General features: G+C 46.7%; 1 protein-coding gene across 1 annotated transcript in view; it reads right to left on the reverse strand.

Annotated features, from left to right (window-relative positions):
- PTPRN2 (protein tyrosine phosphatase receptor type N2) overlaps nucleotides 1–22117 on the reverse strand; it is an 800540-nt gene that overhangs the window by 661298 nt on the left and 117125 nt on the right. The window contains exons 3-6 of the mRNA XM_062190222.1: nucleotides 20588–20694; nucleotides 14135–14159; nucleotides 8297–8304; nucleotides 6435–6560 (exon numbers count right to left, since the gene is read on the reverse strand). Coding sequence (XP_062046206.1) covers nucleotides 6435–6560; nucleotides 8297–8304; nucleotides 14135–14159; nucleotides 20588–20694 — 266 coding nt within the window. The remainder of the gene's footprint in view (nucleotides 1–6434; nucleotides 6561–8296; nucleotides 8305–14134; nucleotides 14160–20587; nucleotides 20695–22117) is intronic.

Consider the following 22117-nt stretch of genomic DNA (forward strand, 5'->3'; position numbering starts at 1 on the left):
GTCTTCTGTATCCTTACTGATATTTTACCTATTTTTAAATTTTAATCAGCAGACCTGGCACTGTGGCATAGTGGGTAAAGACACTGCCAGCATCCCATATTGGCACCAGTTCGAGTCCCAGCTGCTTCACTTCAGATCCAGCTCTCTGCTATGGCCTGGGAAAGCAGCAGAAGATGGCCCAAGTGCTTGGGCCCCTGTACCTGCATGGCAGACCCAGAAGAAGCTCCTGGCTGCTGGCTTCAGCTAGGCCCAGCTTTGGCCATTGTTGCCATTTTGGGAGTGAACCAGTAGATGGAAGATTCATTTTCTCTCTCTCTCTCTCTCTCTCTCTCTCTCTCTCTATCTTTCTATCTATCTATCTATCTATCTATCTATCTATCTCTCTCACTCTCTCTCTGTTTTTGTCTCTCTGTAACTCCGCCTTTCAAATAAATAAATAAATCTTTTTAAAAACTTGTAATCAGCTACTGAGCGAGGTGAAATCTCTAATGATTATGGACTTGGATTTTTCTTTATTCTCACATTTTGGCTTTATGTATCTGAACCCTGGCACAAGATTCATAAAAAGATTTCCATGTCCTCTTAACGAAGTAACCACTTTTCCATTAGAAAATGTGTCTATCTCTGATAATGCTAATTTCTTAAAGTGCACTTGATCTAGTATTGGCAGAGTTAGCCCAGCTTCTTATATTTAAGAGTTTCCATCATATATATTTTCCATCCTTTTGCTTTCAACCTGTATGTCTTTCAATCTCAGATGCCTTGGTTTTACTAGAGTATACCGGGAACTCGCTTTGGTTTTTTTATCTAGTTTGTACATCTCTGCTTCTTCTCTGGGGGACTTAGTCCACTTCTATTTAATGTAATTTTATCAGTGCGGGTCCCAGTCTACCTTCACGGGCAGGGCCTGGATCCAGGCTCTAGTGTCTCTGCCAAGTTCTCTATCTCTGCTTGCAGGCTGAGTGCCTGCGCGTAAGTCGCTCAGGACTCCTCTTCCCTCCCCAGCACCCCCCCCCCCATGTGTTCTGCATCCCATATGATAGACCCATCTCCACCTGCTGCTTTGTCCATGCCCTCAGTGGGCCACGGTGGTGTTCTGGACAATGCCTGGCATTCCTTGGAAAGCCGGCTCCCAGCCCTCCTCCCCCTCTCCTGTCCGTATGGTACAGTCCCACTGGAAGGAGCCAGGGTTGGGGGCCCACTCACACTGTGCAGCCTAGCCTTGCTCAAATTAGTCTCCAGACACTGAGAGCAGCACCTGAAAATGTAGGCCAAACTCTTCCCCACCCTGCCAGGGACTGGTCTCCCTGACTCTTGTCCTGGTCGTATGGGAAGAGCTGTGCTCAGTTGTCCCCAGAAGAGTTCATTCTGGAATTGAGTTCGCTCAGGTTTCTTTATACCCTCACCTCCCTGGGGGGTTTCCTAACAGGTATAATGAGAGCTCCTCTGGTTTGTTCGCCAGCCTGGGGGGTAGGGGTGGAGCTGGCTTCTGGACATGCATTTTGGTCCATCCTATACCACCAACAGGTGATGTCTGGCTGTTCTCCCAACGCCCATCCTCTCAGAAGCCCTCCTGGGTCCTGCTTGCCCCGTGATTTCAGCGTTCCTCCTCTTTTTAGTGTCCTCTCCCTTACAGAATGGCACCTGCTTTTCAACTACAATTCTTGTTTGATTTTTCTTTCTTAACCAGGAAGACTGTAAAATCCTAGAGGGCAGAGCCTAAGTTTTATCTGTCTAATATCGGCACCTCATACAGCTTCCTGCACACTAAGTGTGTCTTTAAAATGTTTCCCAAATAAATCAGTTAATTACTTATCACTGTCAAGTAATTAATTTCAGTTTAACCCTCCTCCATAACACAGTGTGAGTGAGGAATTTCTAGTGTTCTACACAATGACTAATGGGCCTGTGACCCAGATACTGCAGTCAATAAAATGAGAAGTTGGTAACCATCACTAACAATGCAGAAGTAATAACAACACGTTGATTTAGTGATCAATAAGAGCTCAATTAGTGTGTCAGAGCTCTGAGTTAGTTGGTTTGATTTAAGGGGAGTGGTGTGATTTTATTCCCTATGGCTTTGGTTATGAAGTAATCAGTACAAAAGCTTTGAAAGATAATAAATTCATACTATTTCTGTATGCTACAGTTAGATTGTTTTATGATAGATACATAGAAAATGATTTATAAAACCATTCACTGGAAACTGGTTGCACTTGGAAGATCAGTATAGAAACCTTAAATTTCCAATCGCCTGGGGCAGGGGACCAGAAGATGCTGCCCAAATGCCTACGTGGCCATATTTATACATAAATGTCACACAGCCACGTCAGCACAACAGCTTGGTAACACCTCATTATGTGCTTCTTGTACTTTAGTCAATGCTCCTTCATTAGAGAGATGACTCAGAGCCTGCTTCTCATTTAAACATTGGACAGAAAAAATAATGAGTTCTGGATTTTCATGCATTAAAAAAATAAAACATAGAGAAGCATCCATCTCAACACAAAAGAAAAAAATTACCTAAGCCAAAAATGCCACCAAGTGCTGTCTCTGAATAACGCCATGAGTGTCCTGCTCACGTGGTTGTGTGGCAGGATGACCACAGAATTCATTCATTCATTCATTCATTCATTCAAACTGGTCACAGAGGACCTAGCGACCATCGGTCTGGGCAACTGGCACCAAAAAGAACAGCTGGGGCAAACCACAAAGCATGGTCAATCAATGCCCTGGCCGGGAGTTTGAAATATCACAGAAGGCACACTTAGTAGGAGGAGGGGAGACTTGCTGATGGAACGTTTGCTATGACCACTGCCAGCCCCACTGACCCCCTTATGGTTTCTTGATGTGGAGGCAGGTAGAGACACGGGCAGGGCCTGCACCCCATTCACCAAGCACCCTAGACCCGAGGCATATGTCTGAGCCAGTGGACACACAGCACAAGAGATGGACCGTGCTCCTGAACAGCCAGTGTTGCAGCACAGAGACGTTGCAGCCCATCTCGGGGCTGCACCCAGCTTGCTCTCAGCTGCCTGTCGGCTGCTTTTGAAAGCATTCCTGAGACTCGGGGTCAGGTTCCTGGTGCTGCAATGGTAGAGCAGCTACGTCAGGACGAGCCGAGCAAAGCCAACACTGCTGACTGAGTAGTGAGGCTGCAGACCTGCTGCCCCTCCCCCAGCTGTGGCGGGATGTGCACCCAGCTGTTGTGGGTCTCGCAGAATTCTGTAGGCACATCCTGAGAGTGGCTCTCAGAGACGGGCGCTTCTCTCACGTATAGGCTTTGCTTTCCCCCTAGGGGTTCCCCAAGATACCGTCCAACACCTCCTAGCACGAATTGCTCAATACTCCACCAAACCGTTCCGTGTTCAACAAGTCCCTGCAGTTTGCTGCAGTTCGTGTCTAACAGCCCCGAGTCACACCTGCTAGTTTCGCCATACACAGGGTTACTAACAGCAAATAGCATGGCAGGCACTCCCTGGGGATCTCAGGCTATACCCCTGGCACCTGAGCAGGTGAACAGTCTACTATGCCGTGGCCAAGGAGCCAATTCTATTCTGAGTATGCCTCTTCCGTTTTAGTATGAGAGCTAATTTTAAAGCAAATGACTGCACCTGGGGGAGAAACAGGACGCCAGGTCCGGATCGAGCAGCTGAGATTCCCATACATGAAACCAAACCACCTTGGCCATTGGTGCTTCAGTGTCGCGGCCCTTCTGGGGCATCGGCCGGCTGTGGCTCCCAGTCTGTGTTCCTGCTGTTTCTGAGCTGAACAAGAGCACACTTTGGGTGGACATCTAGGCGGAGCCATCACTGTTAAGTTAGCAGGGAAGATGTTAAACTGCTTCTTAGAAAAATCCAGGGGCTGGCGCTGTGGCGTAGTAGGCTAAGCCTCCACCTGCGGTGCTGGCAACCCATACGGGCGCCGGTTCGCATCCTGGCTGCTCCTTTTCTGATCCAGCTCTCTGCTGTGGCCTGGGACAGCAGTAGAAGATGGCCCAAAGTGCTTGAGCCCCTGCACCTGAGTGGGAGACTCGAAAGAAGCTTCTGGCTTCAGTTCAGCCCAGCTCTGGCCATTGCAGCCATTTGGGGAGTAAACCAGCAGATGGAAGACCTCTCTCTCTGCCTCCTTCTCTCTGTCTGTAACTCTGCCTCTCAAATAATTAAATGTCTACAAAAAAATCTGAACACATTTCCTTCCCTTTCATTTGAACTCCTTCTACGTCTTCAAACTATTAATGACTCTCATCCCCTGCTCTCTCGCGTCACTAATGCCCTCTCTGGGCTGCACCCAGCTTGCTCCTGGCTGACTGTTCACTCCCAGCATCTGGGGACATGATGCAGTGTCTCCAGTACAGGCACCATAAATCCCACAGTGGCGGGGAAGACAGCATGAAGCTCCTTGGCCCCTTTGATAAAGGCACATCAGGGGATAAAGGAGGAAGGCCAAGCACCTGTTTGCTCTTTGTATGTTCTTACATCACCAAGACACAACAGGACTGGGACACCTGTTTCCCGTGGTGTCACAAAATCAAGAAATGAGATCCACAGTGCACAGCATGACAGCTGGTTGAACCTCTCCAGGGCTCTGGGCACATGGATGAAATTTGTTCCGTGGGCACTGTTCTTTTCTCCTGATTCGCCTCTGTGGAGTCACAGAACTCCACGAGGTCCCCAGTTCCTGGTTTTCAGACTCCTAACCTAATTTTCATTCCATGTTTAAAATAGTATCTTGGGCTGGCGCCGTGGCTCACTAGGCTAATCCTCCACCTGCGGCTCTGGTATTCCGGGTTCTAGTCCCGGTTGGGGCGCCGGTTCTGTCCCGGTTGTTCCTCTTCCAGTCCAGCTCTCTGCTGTGGCCCGGGAAGGCAGTGGAGGATGGCCCAAGTGCTTGGGCCCTGCACCCGCATGGGAGACCAGGAGAAGCACCTGGCTCCTGGCTTCAAATCAGCACAGCGCCGGCCATAGTGGCCATTTGGGGGGTGAACCAACAGAAAAAGGAAGACCTTTCTCTGTCTCTCTCTCACTGTCTAACTCTGCCTGTCAAAAAAAAAAAAAAAAAAGTATCTTATTCACGACTATGCACTGGGCACTTCACAAAGAGCCCTGTACATGTTCTCTGGTTCTCACTCACAATAACCTCATGCCCAGCGATCACCCCAATTTTTCAGCCAGGAACCCCGCAGGACGGAGACCTTAGCCAACTTGCCCTGGAGCACAGAGCACTGCACGGAGCAGCTGGCTCCTGAGCTGGCTGCAGAACTGGAGAGCTCCTCTTAGCCTGCACTGGCTCCCAGCCTGAAAATCCACCGGGAATCTACCTTGGCCCTCACAGTAGCCGAGCCCCTCACAAGCGCTGAGTCCTTATCAGTGAATGGGTAGGAAAATCCAAGTTTAACTTTTTAAAAAGTAGCGTCCAACGGACTCGGCTTGGTCTCCTGTGGCGAGGCTTGCCCACGGCCTGCGTGCAAGGCTGGGCGCACATTTCTCAGCCTGCCCAGGGGCTGGAGAGGGCCCGGGCACGTCAGGCTCTGGATCCTGCTCCTTCAGCCCACACCCTCCTTCCCCTTCCTGGCCACTTGAAAGCTGGTGACCCCAGCGTAACAAATACGCATCAAAACCATTTAAACCATTCTTTCCCGTTTAAAACGTTCCTTGAGATTTCCCCTTCTGCTTCTCCAAAAATGTTCCTGAGAATGGGCTTTGCCTCCTGAAATGGCTTCCAGCAGGTTTTGCTTTGGCATAAAAAGAACTTCCACCTGGGCACCCTGACAGGTGAGCCTGTGTCTGCAAGCCTGCCTGCCCTGCTGTCCTGGGCACGTGTCCGTGCGTGGCACCCAGACCACGCCCCCTCCATGCCTGCACCTGTAGATAGAGCCCTTCTGTCACCCTGCAGTGCTGCCCAGCATGGGTCTGCTGCGAAAGAGAGGCCTCCGAGGCGGGGGGGGCAGCAGGTGCAGTGCCCAAAACAGAACACATTCAATGCCCACCCAACCACAGCCAAGCTGAGGGTCCTTCCTTTAGGGTCACATGTCCACGGCTGTCCCAGTCCCTAATGACAGAGCAAGGCTCTGCTCCCCACCTACCACTCTATGGTGTTGTGTCTGTGTTTCCACGATGGGCAACAACACTTCGTCTCAAAGATGAGCTTCTAAAGACTCTCACCCCTAAAGGCAGCTTGGGCCACATTTCTAACAGGAAGACCACCCCATGGAGGGCCAGTTCTGCTGGACTTGAGACTATGTGAACTCCAAAGGGCTCCAGGAATCTTTCTCTGCAGGCAGCACCTGCTCTTCCCAGGCCCACTGGCCTGGGAGACAGGAGTCAAGTCTAAACGTCTAGGATACACTCCCAAGTCTTTGCACACCCTGGAGAAACCTGCACAAGCAGGCAAAAGACAAGCTCTGGGCCCAGAGAGGGAGCCACCGGCCTCACCTCAGTTGGGGCTTTGTCATGTTTCTTCCTGGGGTACACATTTGCAGCTGTGGCCTGGGACAGAGCCCCCAGGTATGGCAGGTAGCGCTGCAGCGTCTTGGCCAGGGCCACGTCATTCTCCATGTTCTGTTTTGAGGTCCTGAAAAGAAAACCAAGAATCAATCACGTGTTTGATTACCAGCGCTGACCAGCCTGGGCCAGTCTTGGTGAGATGCCTAATGGGAGCCCAGTGTGGCCTCCAGAGCTCACGCAACAGTGCAGGCTGTGTGCACAAAACTGTGGGGTCCGGGGCTCCCCTTGTTGACCCTTGACTTGGGTCTGATCTCAAAGGCAAGCAGGAGAGGGGCGGACTGAGGCTAGGAAGGTCTGTGTTCAGGAGGTGGACGTCAGATCTTCTGTTGGCTCTAAAGGGACAACGTAGCCTCTAGACACTGGGAAAGCCAGCCACAGACCTTCGCCTGGGGGTTCCAATAGAAGCTGGCCCTGCCCACTCTATGGCTTTATCCTAGTGAGATGCATGTTGGACTCTTAACTTACCTACTGAGGGATGTTACATTTGTACAGCAGGTGCTCTGTGCTCCTCCATTGTGGCTGCTACCACCATTAAACAACGAGGCACAGGTCACCACTGTGTGCACAGACCATGTGAGCAAAGAGCTCTGAGCCTGGGAAGCTCACCCTGCAGCAGGATTTGGGGGGCTGGGGAGCAGGAGTGGTGAGGACAAGGGCACAGAAATCCAGGCATGGCTGGCCACAGGACTATGGAGGAAAGGGTGACTCTGGGAGAGTTTGAAGGACCCACTGCACGCAGCCACCACTAATTACACTCAGAGTCATAGAAAGAACGGCTCATTTGCCAGTGAGACATCCGTCACTGTGAAGTGTAGCCATCAAGAAAGGCAACCAGAGAGGGCCCAGACAGAGCCAGCAGCGAGGGGCTGGGAAAGCCAAGGAAAGGGTGTCCCCACGGGAACCTGCAGACACAGATGTCGGGACTGGCCACCGGCTGCACTCGGGCCTGGGGAGGAAGTTTAGAGTCGGAGGGGGAGGCATGTTGGCGTCCTGTCATGACTGCTCTGTCCTCTGATTAACCATAGCTCCCTGGGAGCGACGAGGTGGCCTCTCCGAGCCTGGTTCCCTCCCAGCCTGGAGCTGTGGACACTGCAGCTCCGTTCCCTGGAGCTCCCCATGGCTGACCTAGGCCCTTGCTTTTCTGATCTTCTCACCCACCCCAAAAGGACCCAGGGGGTACCTTCCGTGAGGAAGGAAATTCAAACAACAAGGCCCATCCACCAGCCAGGATGCAACACCAGGGGATCTCAGAAAGTTCATGGGAAGTGGAATTAAGACAAGTTTGGGTGCGGGAGAGCTGTGCAAGCCATGCGTGGTTTTTCCCTAATGTCCGTGTTCCACAGACCACTTCATCCACAGACACAGGTGTATTTCCTAGTGCTGACCAAGCAGTTGTGAATTCTGCTCATTTTCAGCTTTTCAAGTCATTGAGGGCCTTGTTTTTGTCCACAAAAGAGGAGATGGGAATTACAGTTAAAGAAAAGTGTGTTGGAGGCCGGCACCGCGGCTCACTAGGCTAATCCTCCGCCTTGCGGCGCTGGCACACCGGGTTCTAGTCCCGGTTGGGGCACCGATCCTGTCCCTCTTCCAGGACAGCTCTCTGCTGTGGCCCAGGAGTGCAGTGGAGGATGGCCCAAGTGCTTGGGCCCTGCACCCCATGGGAGACCAGGATAAGTACCTGGCTCCTGCCATCGGATCAGCGCGGTGTGCCGGCCGCAGCGCGCCTACCGCGGCGGCCATTGGAGGGTGAACCAACGGCAAAAAGGAAGACCTTTCTCTCTCTGTCTCACTGTCCACTCTGCCTGTCAAAAAAAAAAAAGTGTGTTGGAGCCAGGGTCGGCCCCCACATCCCCAGAGCTACCACCCCTGATCCCCTACTGCCTTGGGAAACATCCACACACCCCAAGCCCAGGTTCCGCATTGGAACCATCTTTGGACAGTCGGGTCACCTTGGCTCTGACCTGCAATGCCGCTGCTGGCCCAGCCTCCCCCAGGTCTCCCAGTTTCCCCTCGACAGTGTGCAGCTCCAACAGTCACAGCCCAGCCTGCCCACGCACTTCTGCCCCAGCCCCGGCAGAGGCCGGTCCAAGGGGACCACAGGTGCTCCTCGGGAGCCAAGGCACAGACCTCAGTTGCTGTGGCCCTGGCCGGCACAAGAAGGCAAGAACCACAGCGGGTGCTGCATGAGGTAGAAACTTCTAGATTTACAGAAAACTGCTGAGACAGTCCAGATGGCTCCCCTATACTCTTCACTTAAATTTCCCTAACATTATTTAATTGAGTATTTACATTCCCTTTATTGGCTTATTAGCCACAGTTCTTTTGTAATTGCCGTGGTTGCTTCGAAATGGACAGCACCCATTTTTAACCTATCCCAACCTGCCTTCAAGTGTTATACTATTCCACATACACGATTCATCAAAAACCTTAAAACAGTATTCACACGCTTGCATTTCTCCCTTCTGGCCCATTTGCTCTTGTCATAAATTCTATTTATAGCTTTGCTATAAACTCCACAATACATGGTTACTTCTGTGTAAGCTATCAGTTTCTTTTTTTTTTTAAAGAATTATTTATTTATTTGAAAGTCAAAAGTTACACAGAGATAGGAGAGGGGGAGAGAGAGGTCTTCCATCCGATGGTTCACTCCCCAATTGGCCGCAATGGCCAGAGCTGCGCCGATCCGAAGCCAGGAGCCAGGATCTTCTTCCAGTTCTCCCACATGGGTGCAGGGGCCCAAGGACTTGGGCCATCTTCTACTGCTTTCCCAGGCCAGAGCAGAGAGCTGGATCGGAAGTTGAGCAGCCGGGACTAGAACCAGTGCCCATATGGAATGCCGGCGCTTCAGGCCAGGGCATTAACCCGCTGCAACACAGCGCCAGTCCCAGTATCTTTCACTATTATTTAAATAATGAGAAAACACTGCACCTGCTGATCCACGGAGTCTCTGCTCTGTGCGCTTTTCCTGTTTCTGCCTGGCGTGACTCTCCTCCTACCTGAAGTCCGCCCCTTACTATTCCTGGAAAGACACTTCCGCTGGTGATGGCTTCTTTGAGCTTCTGGATTCCCCGGGCAAGTCTTATTGTTACCTTTAACATTTAGAAGGCATTTTCATGGAATATAGAATTCTTCTTTCGGGACTTTAAAAATGGGGCTGGTGCTGTGGGTACAGCCAGTTCAGCCCCTGTGTGCCACACTGGCATTCCATATCTGAGTGCCGATTTGAGTCCTGGCTCTTTAGCTTCCAATCCAGCTCCTTGCTAATGCACCTCGAAAAGCAGCTAAAGATGGCCCAAGTCCTTGAATCCCTGCCACGCACGTGGGAGACCTGGATGGAATTCCTGGCTCTTGGCTTCAGCCTGGCTCAAGTCCTGGCCATTGTTGCCATTTGGGGAGCAAACCCATGAATGGAAGATGTCTCTGCCTCTCCCTTTCTCTCTGCCTTTCAAATAAATAAAATAAAATCTTTTTAAAAATATTTCCCACTGATAAATATTAATGTCATTTTTTCTGACTGGTTTTAATATGATTATGATGTTTCATGGACTTCATGTTTCTTTTTTTGCAAGGATCACAGAGCTTCTTGGATCTGAGTTTATCATTCGGATCATATTGAAACAATTCTAGTCATTTTCTTTGAATTTTTTTTCTGTTCTTCTTCTTTGGGATTCCAATTACACATATATTTGGAATCTAGAAATCCTCCTATAACTCACTGATGATGTTTTTGTTTTAGTGGGGAGAGAGAGAGAGAGAGACAGAGAGAGACAGAGAGAACAAGCGAGAGCTCCCATATACTGGGTTCAGAGCCTTCAACAATTGGGCCAGGACCTAAGCCAAGGCCAGGAGCCTGGCCATGACACACGTCTCCTGTGCACAGATGGCAGGAACCCAGTTAATGAAGCCATCATTGCTGCCTTGCAGGTTCTGTATTGGCAGAAAGCTGGAGCTAGGAGCAGAGCTGGGAACTGAACCCCGGCACTCTACTATGGAATTCGGGCATCTTAACCGCTAGGCTAAATGCTTGCTCCAGATTTTAATTTTTTCCCAATAATCCTTGTTTCCTCATCAATCATTTCTATTGCTGTGTCTTCAAGTTCACTAATATTTTCTACTACAGTGTCTACTTGGCTGTAACTGCCATAGAGGCGTGCTTGTTGTCTACCACACTCCACCCAGTGACCTATAAATGACAACATTTCCAGTCTGACTGGAGACCTCCCCCACCCTGGCTCCACCAGAAACATCAGTATCAACAGCAAGTCACACGTGAAAGTACCTTCACAAGATCTAAGAAAATAAAACGAGTGATCACAGAGCCTGGCTTCAGCAGTAACACAAAGACAAGATGCATGAAAGAGGGCAGGAAGGAGAGAGCTGCCCTTTTCACTCCAAGCAATGCAGCCCAGAGAGAAACGCGTTCCATGTGGGGGAGAGAGGGAACTTAAGTGTTGGGCTTGGAATCTGGTAAAAGACCCATCAGGGTGAAATTCAGAACCCACCCAGCCCACAGCAGGAGCCTCCAGACCCATGCGTTAGCCTGTTGGCCAAGGGACTAGCTCTACTACGTCTCCATGCCTGTCAGGCTGCGAGAACAGAACAGAGAGAGAGTCCAAGAGCAGGTATTTGGTGTAGCAGGAAAGACACTGCTTGGTCACCCACGTCCCATACTGGGAGTACCTGGGTTCAAGTCCTGGATCCACACTCAGTTCCAATTTCCTGCTAACGCACACCCAGGAGGGCAGCACGTGGCAAAGTACTTGGGTCCCTGCCACCCATGTGGGAGATTCAGGCGAAGTTCCCATTTCCTGGCTTTGACCTGGCCCAGTCTTAGCTGCTATGGGCATTTGGAGGAGTGTAGAGTAAATAGGTGATATGTCTATGTTTATCTGTCTGTCTGATTCTCTCTCTCTCTCTCTCTCTCTCTCTGCCTTTCAAATAAAGAAAATAAAAATTTCAAAAAAACAAACACAGAGAAAGACTCCATCCACCAGGGAACAGGAAAGGAAGAGAGCACAGAGTTTGCCTTGGGATGGGTCAATCCCAGTGGTGCCTGTGCCCAGAACGCCACAGTGCCAAGCAGAGACACAAAGCCTCCACTGGATGGATTTGTATTCTGAACAGCATAACCTCTAGCTGGTTACAGCCATCTCAGGCCACAAGTATCCCGCAGCAACAGGTGGGCCATAGCAGTGTGGGCCGTAAACCTGTCCCTGTGCTACCCTGGTCTCATTGGACTGTGGGCTCCAGCTGTGACCCAGAATTATGGCATCAGTGGCCACGGGATGGCCCACCCCTCCCTTCTCCCAGCTGCAGGCAGTCCAATGTCATTGTGTGGGGAAGAAGGAGACAAGCACTGAGGAGCTGCAAAGGAGCCCGGGGTCAGTCCCTCAACCGTGAGGTTCATTGCTGAGTAGGATCGTGCTGTGCCTGACCCAGAATGGTGACTGTGGACAAGGTGTCTCGGACAACCGCAGCTGCACAGACAGCCTTCCAGGGCATCCTTCCCCTGGTCCATCCTGAGCAGCATGACTGATGTAGGCGTAGAGCACCTTCTAGGGCTGAAAGCGTGACAACCCACGCACCACAGACTCACGGCCAACTTGGGCTTAGAGGGCCATCTGGTGCTGAAACAATGGCACTGATGGCAGCCTCAGAGAAGACAAGCAGCCTGCTTAGAATTTCTGGAAGGAAAGAACACAGCGAGACCATGAAGACTGAATTCTCCAATGTGCAGATGTCCTCATGCGCCAATGGCACCAGGAACTTCAGGGAACCACGACTCCAGCTAACAGACAAAGGCACCAGAAACTGACCACAAAGCAATCTGGTTGTATGAACTCGGATGGAGAATTTAAAACTGCTGCTTTAGGGAAACTAAATGAACTTCAGGAAGACACAGAGAGACAGGTGGATGGGTGACATTATAAAGTCCCCATTCAAAGGCACTGAGCCTAGAAAGTCTGATTTCTAAGAATAGACCTCTAACGTTAGGTATGTGCTACCTGTATATAGTTCATAAAATCAGAGACTTACTGGAAATCTTCCTGTTTGGGTTTAATTATCTCAATAGATAAAGTCATCCTGTTTTATTTCTAGTGCCTTTTCAAGTTAGATTGGCTCAGACTTAATAGGCATATAAATTGTATAAATTATCAGGAACTTCACACATCTTTGCATCTCAGATCATGGCTGTGGTTCCCTTGACCATTTTTTAATGGATGAGATTTCATGTTCCGTGTTGTCAGAGTGTAATTTAACCAAAGTCAATTTACTTTTCTGGTATTTTGTCTATTTTTCTCACTAATTGCTAATCAATGCAGATAGAGCCACCTGATAAATGTGCCTTTAAATGGTCTTATTCATCTCCTCTGTGCCTCGTCCATGTTCAGGGACTTGTTTGTGACACTGTAATATGTTACAGTGATGAGAGCATTCATCCCTATGTTGTGCGATGTTGTAGCAATTAACTTGCAAACTGACTTCTGCCCTGTCATGTGGCTTGAAGTAGGTCAAAACTTTACACTCCTAAATATACACTTCTTACTTCAGAAAGATGCAAAACGCTGTTGCATTTAGCGTTACACTCTTGGCTTTCTCCACTTCCACACTGGGGCATTCAAGCTTCAAGAATATGATCTGCTTTAAGCTGTTACCCAATTTGTTGGAGGGGAAAAAAAGATCCAAATTAGGAACAAAATCATCTTAGAGTACACCATGAACCTAGTTCTCGTTACTTTCCTCAAGAATCATTTCAGCCCCATATTATTCTCCACATACAAAGTTCACAACCGCCGTGAAGGTCTCTACAGATTTGTTGCTGCTTTTCACACAGCCTGTTTCCTGTTCCTGTCTCAGGAACCCTCAGCAAATGAATGCTCCCACATTCTCAGTGAGCCTCATGCCTGCAGATCTGTTCTCATAGCCAGGATCCACGATGCACTACTGCTTTGCTGGTTTTCCATGTTGTGCCTGTTTCCGGCTTCCTCACACGAGGCTTACCCTGATCAAGGCACACCAGTGTGGGAAGAGGAGAAATGGCAGGTGAGACAACCTTGGGCTGTGAATGCTGATCACCCCAAGAATGGGACCGGGAACTCTAACCTCATCTTTGTTTCCTAATGGATAATCAGTGTGGGGTGAGTTACTCAATCTCGCTAAAGATTAAAGTGTCTTGTGTGAAGAATTCCAACTACAACTTCACTGGCTGATTGAGGATACTTGCAGAGCTATTACGTACAGGATGCTCTGTAGATGCGTGTGGGATGAAGAAAGCCAAGTGAATTGTTGGTTGTGTAGTTACCCATACAATAATTCGAAGCTTGAGATCACTCCTTCCTTCCAAACACAGTGACTCAACGTCTTCTTTGTAAAGCGCATAAATTAGGTACAAAGAGGGCTGGTGCTGTAGCTCAGCAGGTGCCTCTCATCCAGTTCCCTGCAACTGCACCTGGAAGAGCAGCAAAAGATGCCCCAAGTACCTGGACCCCTATTACCCACATGGGAGAACTGGCCCAGCCCCGGCCACTGCAGCTGTTTGGAGAGTGAACCAGCAGATGGAAGGATGGAACCTCTCTCTCTCTCTCTCTCTCTCTCTCTCTCGTTCTCACTCTCGCTCTCACTCTCACTCTCGCTATCACTCTTTCTCTGTAACTAACTCTGCCTTGGGGATAATTGGTCGGAAGCAACCTTTAGAAGGAGCTGGGGGAGGAAGGGAAGAAGACGAGTGTCTAACAGACTCCTTATTCACACAGAGAAATAGTGGACTCTCTCAGTTAATAATGGAATAAGTTTGTTAGCTTAAAAAGAACTTGGGAACCTAGAGGTGGAGGGCACAAATTTAAAGTAAGACAAATACCGAATAGGATAAAACAAGCAAATCAGGGCTGGCACTGTGGCATAGCAGGTAAAAGCAGCTGTCTGCAGTGCTGGCATCTCAGATGGGCGCTAGCTCTAGTCCCTGCTGCTCCACTTCTGATCCAGCTCTCTGCTAAGGCCTGGGAAAGCAACGGAAGATGATCCAAGTCCTTGGGCCCCTGGACGCCCATTGGAGACCCAGAAAAAGCTCCAGGCTCCTGGCTTCAGATCAGCCCAGCTCTGGCCATTGCAGCCATTTGAGGAGTAAACCAGCAGATGGAAGATTTCTCTCTCTCTCTTTCTGCCTCTCTGTAACTCTACCTTTCAAATAAATAAATAAATCTTTAAATAATGTTTTAAAAAATCAAGCAAATCACCAAAGTCAAAGATACGGCATGAAAACTACAGACCTATATCCTTAATGAACATAGAGGCAAAGATTTGCAACAAAATGCTAGCAAATCAAATCCAAAACCACATTAAAAAGATCATGCACCAAGATCAAGTGGGATTTCTCTAGGGTGGTTTGACATTCACAAATCAATAAACATAAACCACATCACTAGAATAAAGAACAGAAACCATGTGGACATCTCAGTGGATGCAGAGAAAGCATCTGATAGGATTCAACACCCCTTCATGATGAAACTCTCTGCAAATTAGGTATGGAATGAACAGTGCTCAAAATTGTTAAGGCTGCGTATGACAAACCAACAGCCGGTCACACACTGAGGAAAAGCTGGAAGCTCTTCCTCTCAGGTATGGAAAAGGACAAGGATGCCCACTTTTGCCAGTCTTATTCAATTCAGCACTGGAAGTTTTAGCCAGAGCAACTATGGAGGAGAAAGAAAAGGCATCGGAACCGGAAAAGAGGAAGTGAAATCAGCCATGTTTGCAGGTGATATGATGAAAGTCCACCAAAAAGCTGTTCGATTTGATAAACCCATTCAGTCAAGTTGCAGGTTACAAAATAAATATACAAAAAAGTATCTTTTTATATGCAAATGATGAACTCAATGAAAAAGAAATCTCATTCACAATAGCCACCAAAAATAAAATCAAATATTCAGGAATAAACTTAACCAAAGAAGTGAAAGATCTTTACAATGAGAATTATCAATCACTGATGAAAGAAATCACCAAGGACACAACAAAATGGAAAGATATTCCTTGCTCATGGATGGGAAGAATCAATATCATTAAAATGTCTACACTACCTAAAGCAATCTACAGATGGAACCCCATCATAACACCAATGCTATTCTTTACAGAATTAGGGGGAAAATCCTGTAATTCATATGGAATCACAAAGACACCAAATGGCCAAAGCGATCCTGTGCAAGAAAAATTAAGCTGGAGGCATCACAATATCTGACTTCAAAGTTACTATAACTTTACTACAAAGTTATAGTAAATAAAACAGCATAGCACTGGCATAAGGACTGACATACAGATCAATGGAACAGAATAGAGAGCCCAGAAATTAATCAACATACATACAGACAAATGATTTTTGACAAAAGTGCTCAGACCATACGGTGGAGTAAAGATAATCTCTTCAACAAATGGTGCTGGCAAAATTGGATCTATATATATATATATATATATATGGATGAAATTAGAGTCATATCTCTCACCATATACAAAAATCAACTCAAAATAGGGCATAGACCTAAATTTAAGCCTGAGACTGTGAAGTTACTAGAAGAAAATGTAGGGGAAACACTCCAAGACACTGGTGTAGAGGACGACTTCTTGGACAAGACCCCCCAAAGCACAGATAGCTAAAGCAAAAACTAAACAAATGAAACAATATCAAACTCGGAAGCTTTTGCACAGCAAAGAAAATGACCAATAGAGTGAAGAGACATCCAACAGAATGGGAAAAATACTTGCAGCTACCTGTGTGACAAAGGATTAATATTCAGAATATATCAGCAGCTTTAAAAACTCAACAACAACAACAACAAAACACGGTTAAGAAATGGACAAAGGACCTCAACAGACAGTTCTAAAAAGAAGAAATAAAATGGCCAACAAATATATGAAAAAATGCTCAGCATCACTAGCCATCAAATCAAATGCAAATCAAAGCCATAATGAGATATCACCTCACCCTATCAAAATGGCTAAAACCCAAAACATAGAAAGTAACAAATGCTATTGAGGATGTGAACAAAGGGGAACACATACAATGTTGGTGGGAACATGAATTAGGAGCCACTGTGGAAAACACAGAGGAGATTTCTTAAAAATACCAAACTAGAAATAGACTTGCCATAATGATCCAGCAATCTCACTACTGGGTGCCTCCCCAAAAGACATGAACACAATGTATCAGAGACACTGCACCACGATGTTTATAGAAACACTGTTCACAACAGCCACAATATGGAATCAATCAAGGTGTCCATCATCGGATGAATGGATAAAGAAAATGTGGTGTGTGTATATATATATATATATATATATATATATATATATACACACATATATATACACACACAAGGGAATATTATTTAGCTATAATAAAGAATGAAATTCTATCATGTGCAGCAAAATGGATGCAACTGGAGGACATCATGTTGAATGAAATAAGTCAGACCCAGAAAGACAAATACCACATGTTCTCCCTCATATGTGGGAGCTAAAATTTAAAAAGAAAAGAAGGAAGGAACCCATGTGTGCATCAGTATTGCTGCAAATAGTTTTGTGAAACTTTGTTTTAGACCTTTGTCAAACCAATGGTTAAGAATGGTATACTTCTGCAGTTTGAATGATCTGGGATTACATTGAAATGTACTATATATGGGTGAAATGGCCATTTTTCCATTCAATTATTGCTTATAGCCATTGGGTATATTCCCACTAAACTAGGGTCTTTTTGCTTTTTATTTGTTAAACTTCTTATTCAGTAAAGTATTAAGCCTTTTTACTGTAATGCAAATTTAAAGTATGCTATCCCAAAAATTTCTAAAACAACAGAAAGGGAGAAGAAAAGCAGGTGGGAGGGAGAAACGGGGAGGGAGGGAGGGTGAGAGGGAATAGCATTATATGCTTAGAATTTTATCTAAAAACCATACTGAATCTTAAAAATGAATTCAAAATGTTTAAAAACAAATAAGGTTTTTTTTTAAAGTTTTGGAATCCACAATATAAGAGGTCTTCAAAAAGTTCATGTTTATATCCCATAAATAATGAGTACAAATATCTTCCCGAACCACCTACTGAATATTAGAAAAAGTAAAAGTAGGACACACAAAAGTGAAAGTTGCACAAGTCATATTCTGACTAAAATGCAGTAGAATGAAACACTCATTTAAAGTTTAAAGAAGACATGGAAACATCAAAAACCCTACCAAACACTTATTGTTTAAAAGGACATAAAGTGATAATTATAGATAATTTAGAACAAAAGCAAATGAGAATACATTATAGAGTAATGCCAAATTACGCTCCAAGGCAAATGAATAGAATTTATATGATTCCATTATTCCTTACAAACAAATAAATAAAAATAAGGACAAAATGCTCAACTCTTCCAACATAAAACAGGAATTTGTGTCTGAGGTAAGAGATAGCATCCATGACTATCATCTGATCATTACATATTACTGTGTGTGTGTGCGCGTGTGCTTAACTTCCACAGGGCCCTCCCCATAAATATAAAGAATTAAAAAAAAAATAAAAATTTAAGTTCAATTAAAGAAGTCTTTTTTTTAAAAAAAGTAAATCTAAGAGTAGCTGAAAGAAGAAAATCCAAGAGATATTTTTTAAAAATCATGTTAAAAAGATGAAAAGAAAAACTGAGTTTAAAGTAGCAAAGAGGCCAGTGCTGTGGCTTAACAGGCTAATCCTCCACCTTGCGGCGCTGGCACACCGGGTTCTAGTCCCAGTTGGGGCGCCGGATTCTGTCCCAGTTGCCCCTCTTCCAGGCCAGCTCTCTGCTATGGCCAGGGAGTGCAGTTGAGGATGGCCCAAGTGCTTGGGCCCTGCACCCCATGGGAGACCAGGAGAAGCACCTGGCTCCTGGCTTCGGATCAGCGAGATGCGCTGGCCGCGGCGGCCATTGGAGGGTGAACCAACGGCAAAAAGGAAGACCTTTCTCTCTGTCTCTCTCTCTCTCACTGTCCATTCTGCCTGTCAAAAAAATAAAAAATAATAAAGTAGCAAAGAGATTATAACTACACATAGGCAGAATAATTCTTACACTGCAGTAGGATAGTACATACGCTGCACAGTCAGCTTTTCATTACCACACAACTAAAGCTCCAAAGATGAGCTTCTTCAGTAGGTAGAAAGCTTATTTTAGGGGCCCAGCTCTGTGGCGTAGTAGGTAAAGCCTCTGCCTGCAGTGCCGGCATCCCACATGGGCCGCTGGTTCAAGTCCCGGCTGCTCCACTTCCGATCCAGCTCTCTGCTATGGCCTGGGCAAGCAGTAGAGGATGGCCCAAGTCCTTGGGCCCCTGTACCTATGTGGGAGACTCAGAAGAAGCTCCTGGCTCCTGGCTTCAGATCGGCCCAGGTCTGGCCATTGTAGCCATTTGGGGATTAAACCAGTAGATGGAAGACCTCTCTCTCTCTGTGTCTGTAACTCTGCCTCTCAAATAAATAAATCTTTTAAAAAATAAATGTTTATTTGAGCTTATGGTTTGGAGGTTCATCAATGGCTTCATTTGTCTACTGTCTGCTGAAGGCAAAATGCATGCAGAGGGAGAATCGTGTGACAAGCTAGGAGTAGAGACAGAGGGCACAAACTCTGCTTCTACAACCACCACTGCACGAGAACCACCTTAGAGGGCATGCCCCCAGGGACCTAAGACCTCCCAGACACCAGGCTGAGGCCAAGTCTCTGTGGTCCATCACCCACTCACACTAACCCAGAAACTGTTCACACAAGCACAGTGGGGTCTGACTGTGCTCGACCTGGAGGAGCCAAGAGCAGCTCATAGCACAACCCACAGCAAGTTAACAAATATGGAACTCTAGGGGTCTGGGAATGCCCATGCAACCCTTCCCGGAAGGGCCTGTTTTTAGGGCTATGCTGAACTGGGTTTTACATGGACCATGATCATGTACGGGAAAATTATAAAGAAGAAAGTTCCAACTGTTATAACACTAACCCTCTTTACACTTTTAATGTCACTTATAATGAAACAAAAGAAACAAAGGTGTCATTTTGCAAAGTCAGACTGGTATTTTTACAACATCCAAAGCCACATTCGGTGCCGTTGACAATGCACAGCCTAGGCCACCCTCCTGTGTGCCACCCTGTTTGATTTCTCAGACACAGGTTCCCTCTGGAAATCCCTACTTGGGGACTGCTTGGCTCGCACCTGTTACGGCCTTCCTAGGTGACACAAGGAGTTTCTCCTGAGTTCCTCTTCCCTGTTCTCCCAATGCCCTGTTCCTGAGCCAATTTCACAGGAAACCCCAATTATCCAACTTAAAGTGCAGCGTGGGCACTTAGTCTAGTAGCTAAGACACTGGTTAAGATGCCTGTGCCTCCCATTGGACGACCTGGGTTCAATTCCTGGCTCTAGCTCCTGGTTCTATCATCCTGTTAATGTGGGCTCTGGGAGGTAGCAGTGATGGCTTTAGTAGCTAGGTTCCTACCACCCTTCTGGGAGATGTGAATTGAGTTACTAGCTTCTGGCTCTAACCCTGGCCCTGCCCTTGACTGTCGTAGGTATTCGGGGAGTAAACCAGCAGATGGAAGCTCTCTGCACACCACCTCTGACTCCTACTGTGATTCGTCTTTGAACTACTTTTTCAACTTCCCAATTGTGTCAACATCCTCACCTACAAGAATGGGCATCACATAGTATCCACTCCCAAGTCTGAAGTGGGGATAAAATGAGATGATATGAAACAACATATGTAGCTCAGAATAGATTGTTATGCTTTGGGAGGGAGAAGAAAAAGATTTTCCTTTGTACTATGGTGAACATAAATTCAAGGATTTTTCCCAAGGTCTCATGGGAAAATGGGGAAGGACCTTGGATGTGTCTCCCAGTGACAAGTCATTCCAACACATCTTTCTCTCATGGGCTAGGAATCAGCAGATGGAAGCACACTACATTCTTCTAGACCACTCAACTTTCTGAAACTTCTACATCAGAATGATGGTGGGTAATACGACACATTAAAAAAAAAAAAAGCACAGTAGACTTAATGGGTACAGCTCTGGCTGAGAAACAAGAAGAGAGAAACTGAGTCTACACATACCTGGCTGGGTTGGAAACTTCAGGATGCCATGGGTAGGTTTTGGGTAGGTGTGCAAGTTCCTGGGCCATCACACGCTGTGTGTAGTCATCCTGCCACGTGAAACCTGTGACGGAAAGTAGCAAGAGCTGCATTATCACTTGGAAGTTTAGCCAGAGCTGTTTCTTCTCTAATCGCCTCCTTTCGAGTGCTACCGCTCCAGCTGATGATGTCATCAACAAACAAGGGCCTCCACCTCTGTACCTTATGTACGATCTCCTCCTTGTAGAAAGTCCAGCTTTCTGAAACTTCTAGACCACAAAAATAATGGGAGCTTTGCTATCTTTTCTTAAAAGGCTTCATGGATGTTTGCTCTGTGTGGCCAGAGAGTCAGTGGCATTCAACCATACGTGACTTCAGTTAGAAAGCACACCGGGTTCTAGTCCCGGTCGGGGCACCGATCCTGTCCCGGTTGCCCCTCTTCCAGGCCAGCTCTCTGCTGTGGCCAGGGAGTGCAGTGGAGGATGGCCCAAGTCCTTGGGCCCTGCACCCCATGGGAGACCAGGAGAAGCACCTGGCTCCTGCCATCGGAACAGCGCGGTGCGCCGGCCGCAGCGCGCTACCGCGGCGGCCATTGGAGGGTGAACCAACGGCAAAAGGAAGACCTTTCTCTCTGTCTCTCTCTCTCACTGTCCACTCTGCCTGTCCAAAAAAAAAAAAAAAAAAAAAAAAAAAAAAAAGAAAGCAGATTTTTGTCCAGTGTAAAAGATGGAAATTTTTCTATATGCAAGGTTTTGGTCAGAGCAAAATCAGAGTGTGGAGGTCTACCCACCACTCACTCACTAGTCTGCCTGCTCACCCCCATACCATGGGTAATTTGTTCTTCCTAACCCCATCTTGCTTAAGAGGCAAGCATTTGGAATGGAATAGGGGGTATTGTAACTGTGAAAGCAATTATCATGGAGCTTAATGTACTGTATCTGGGAGCCAATTACATTATATTTACACTCAAATGTTATGACAAAGAGCCTTATAACAAGGGTGAAGTAGTTATGAAGGCAAAATCCATGTGATTATGCATTAATTACATGCACTGTGGATCACATGATAATTACGCTCAGAATTACCAAATAACTCCCAAGAATAATTATTGTGCAATTTGTACATTTTAGATCTTATGGTAACACTTCAGCACTTAGAACTACCCCATGCAATTACCCACAATTATCTAATCACTAAATATCATGTAATTACAGAGATATATTTTTATGCCCTGTACAAAAACACATTACCAAAATCTTCAAATCAGGATAGCTGTGTGTGTATGTGTTGTGTGTGTGTGTGAGTGTGGTGTGCAGGTCCAGAACCACATATTCTGGATGGAATTAAAAGAGAGACTCAGTAGATGGCATCTATTTTCATGAACACATTTAAATATTTTTTCAAATGCAAAATTCCAAAATTTTTAAGTTTAAAAATGCTAACATTCAGTTGGCATATTTTCAAATCATAGAAGGCTCATTGGCGTTACCCAAAGTGGAAATGGATGG

The sequence above is a fragment of the Lepus europaeus genome, chromosome 5, assembly GCF_033115175.1.
Source record: "Lepus europaeus isolate LE1 chromosome 5, mLepTim1.pri, whole genome shotgun sequence".
Lineage (NCBI taxonomy): Eukaryota > Metazoa > Chordata > Mammalia > Lagomorpha > Leporidae > Lepus > Lepus europaeus.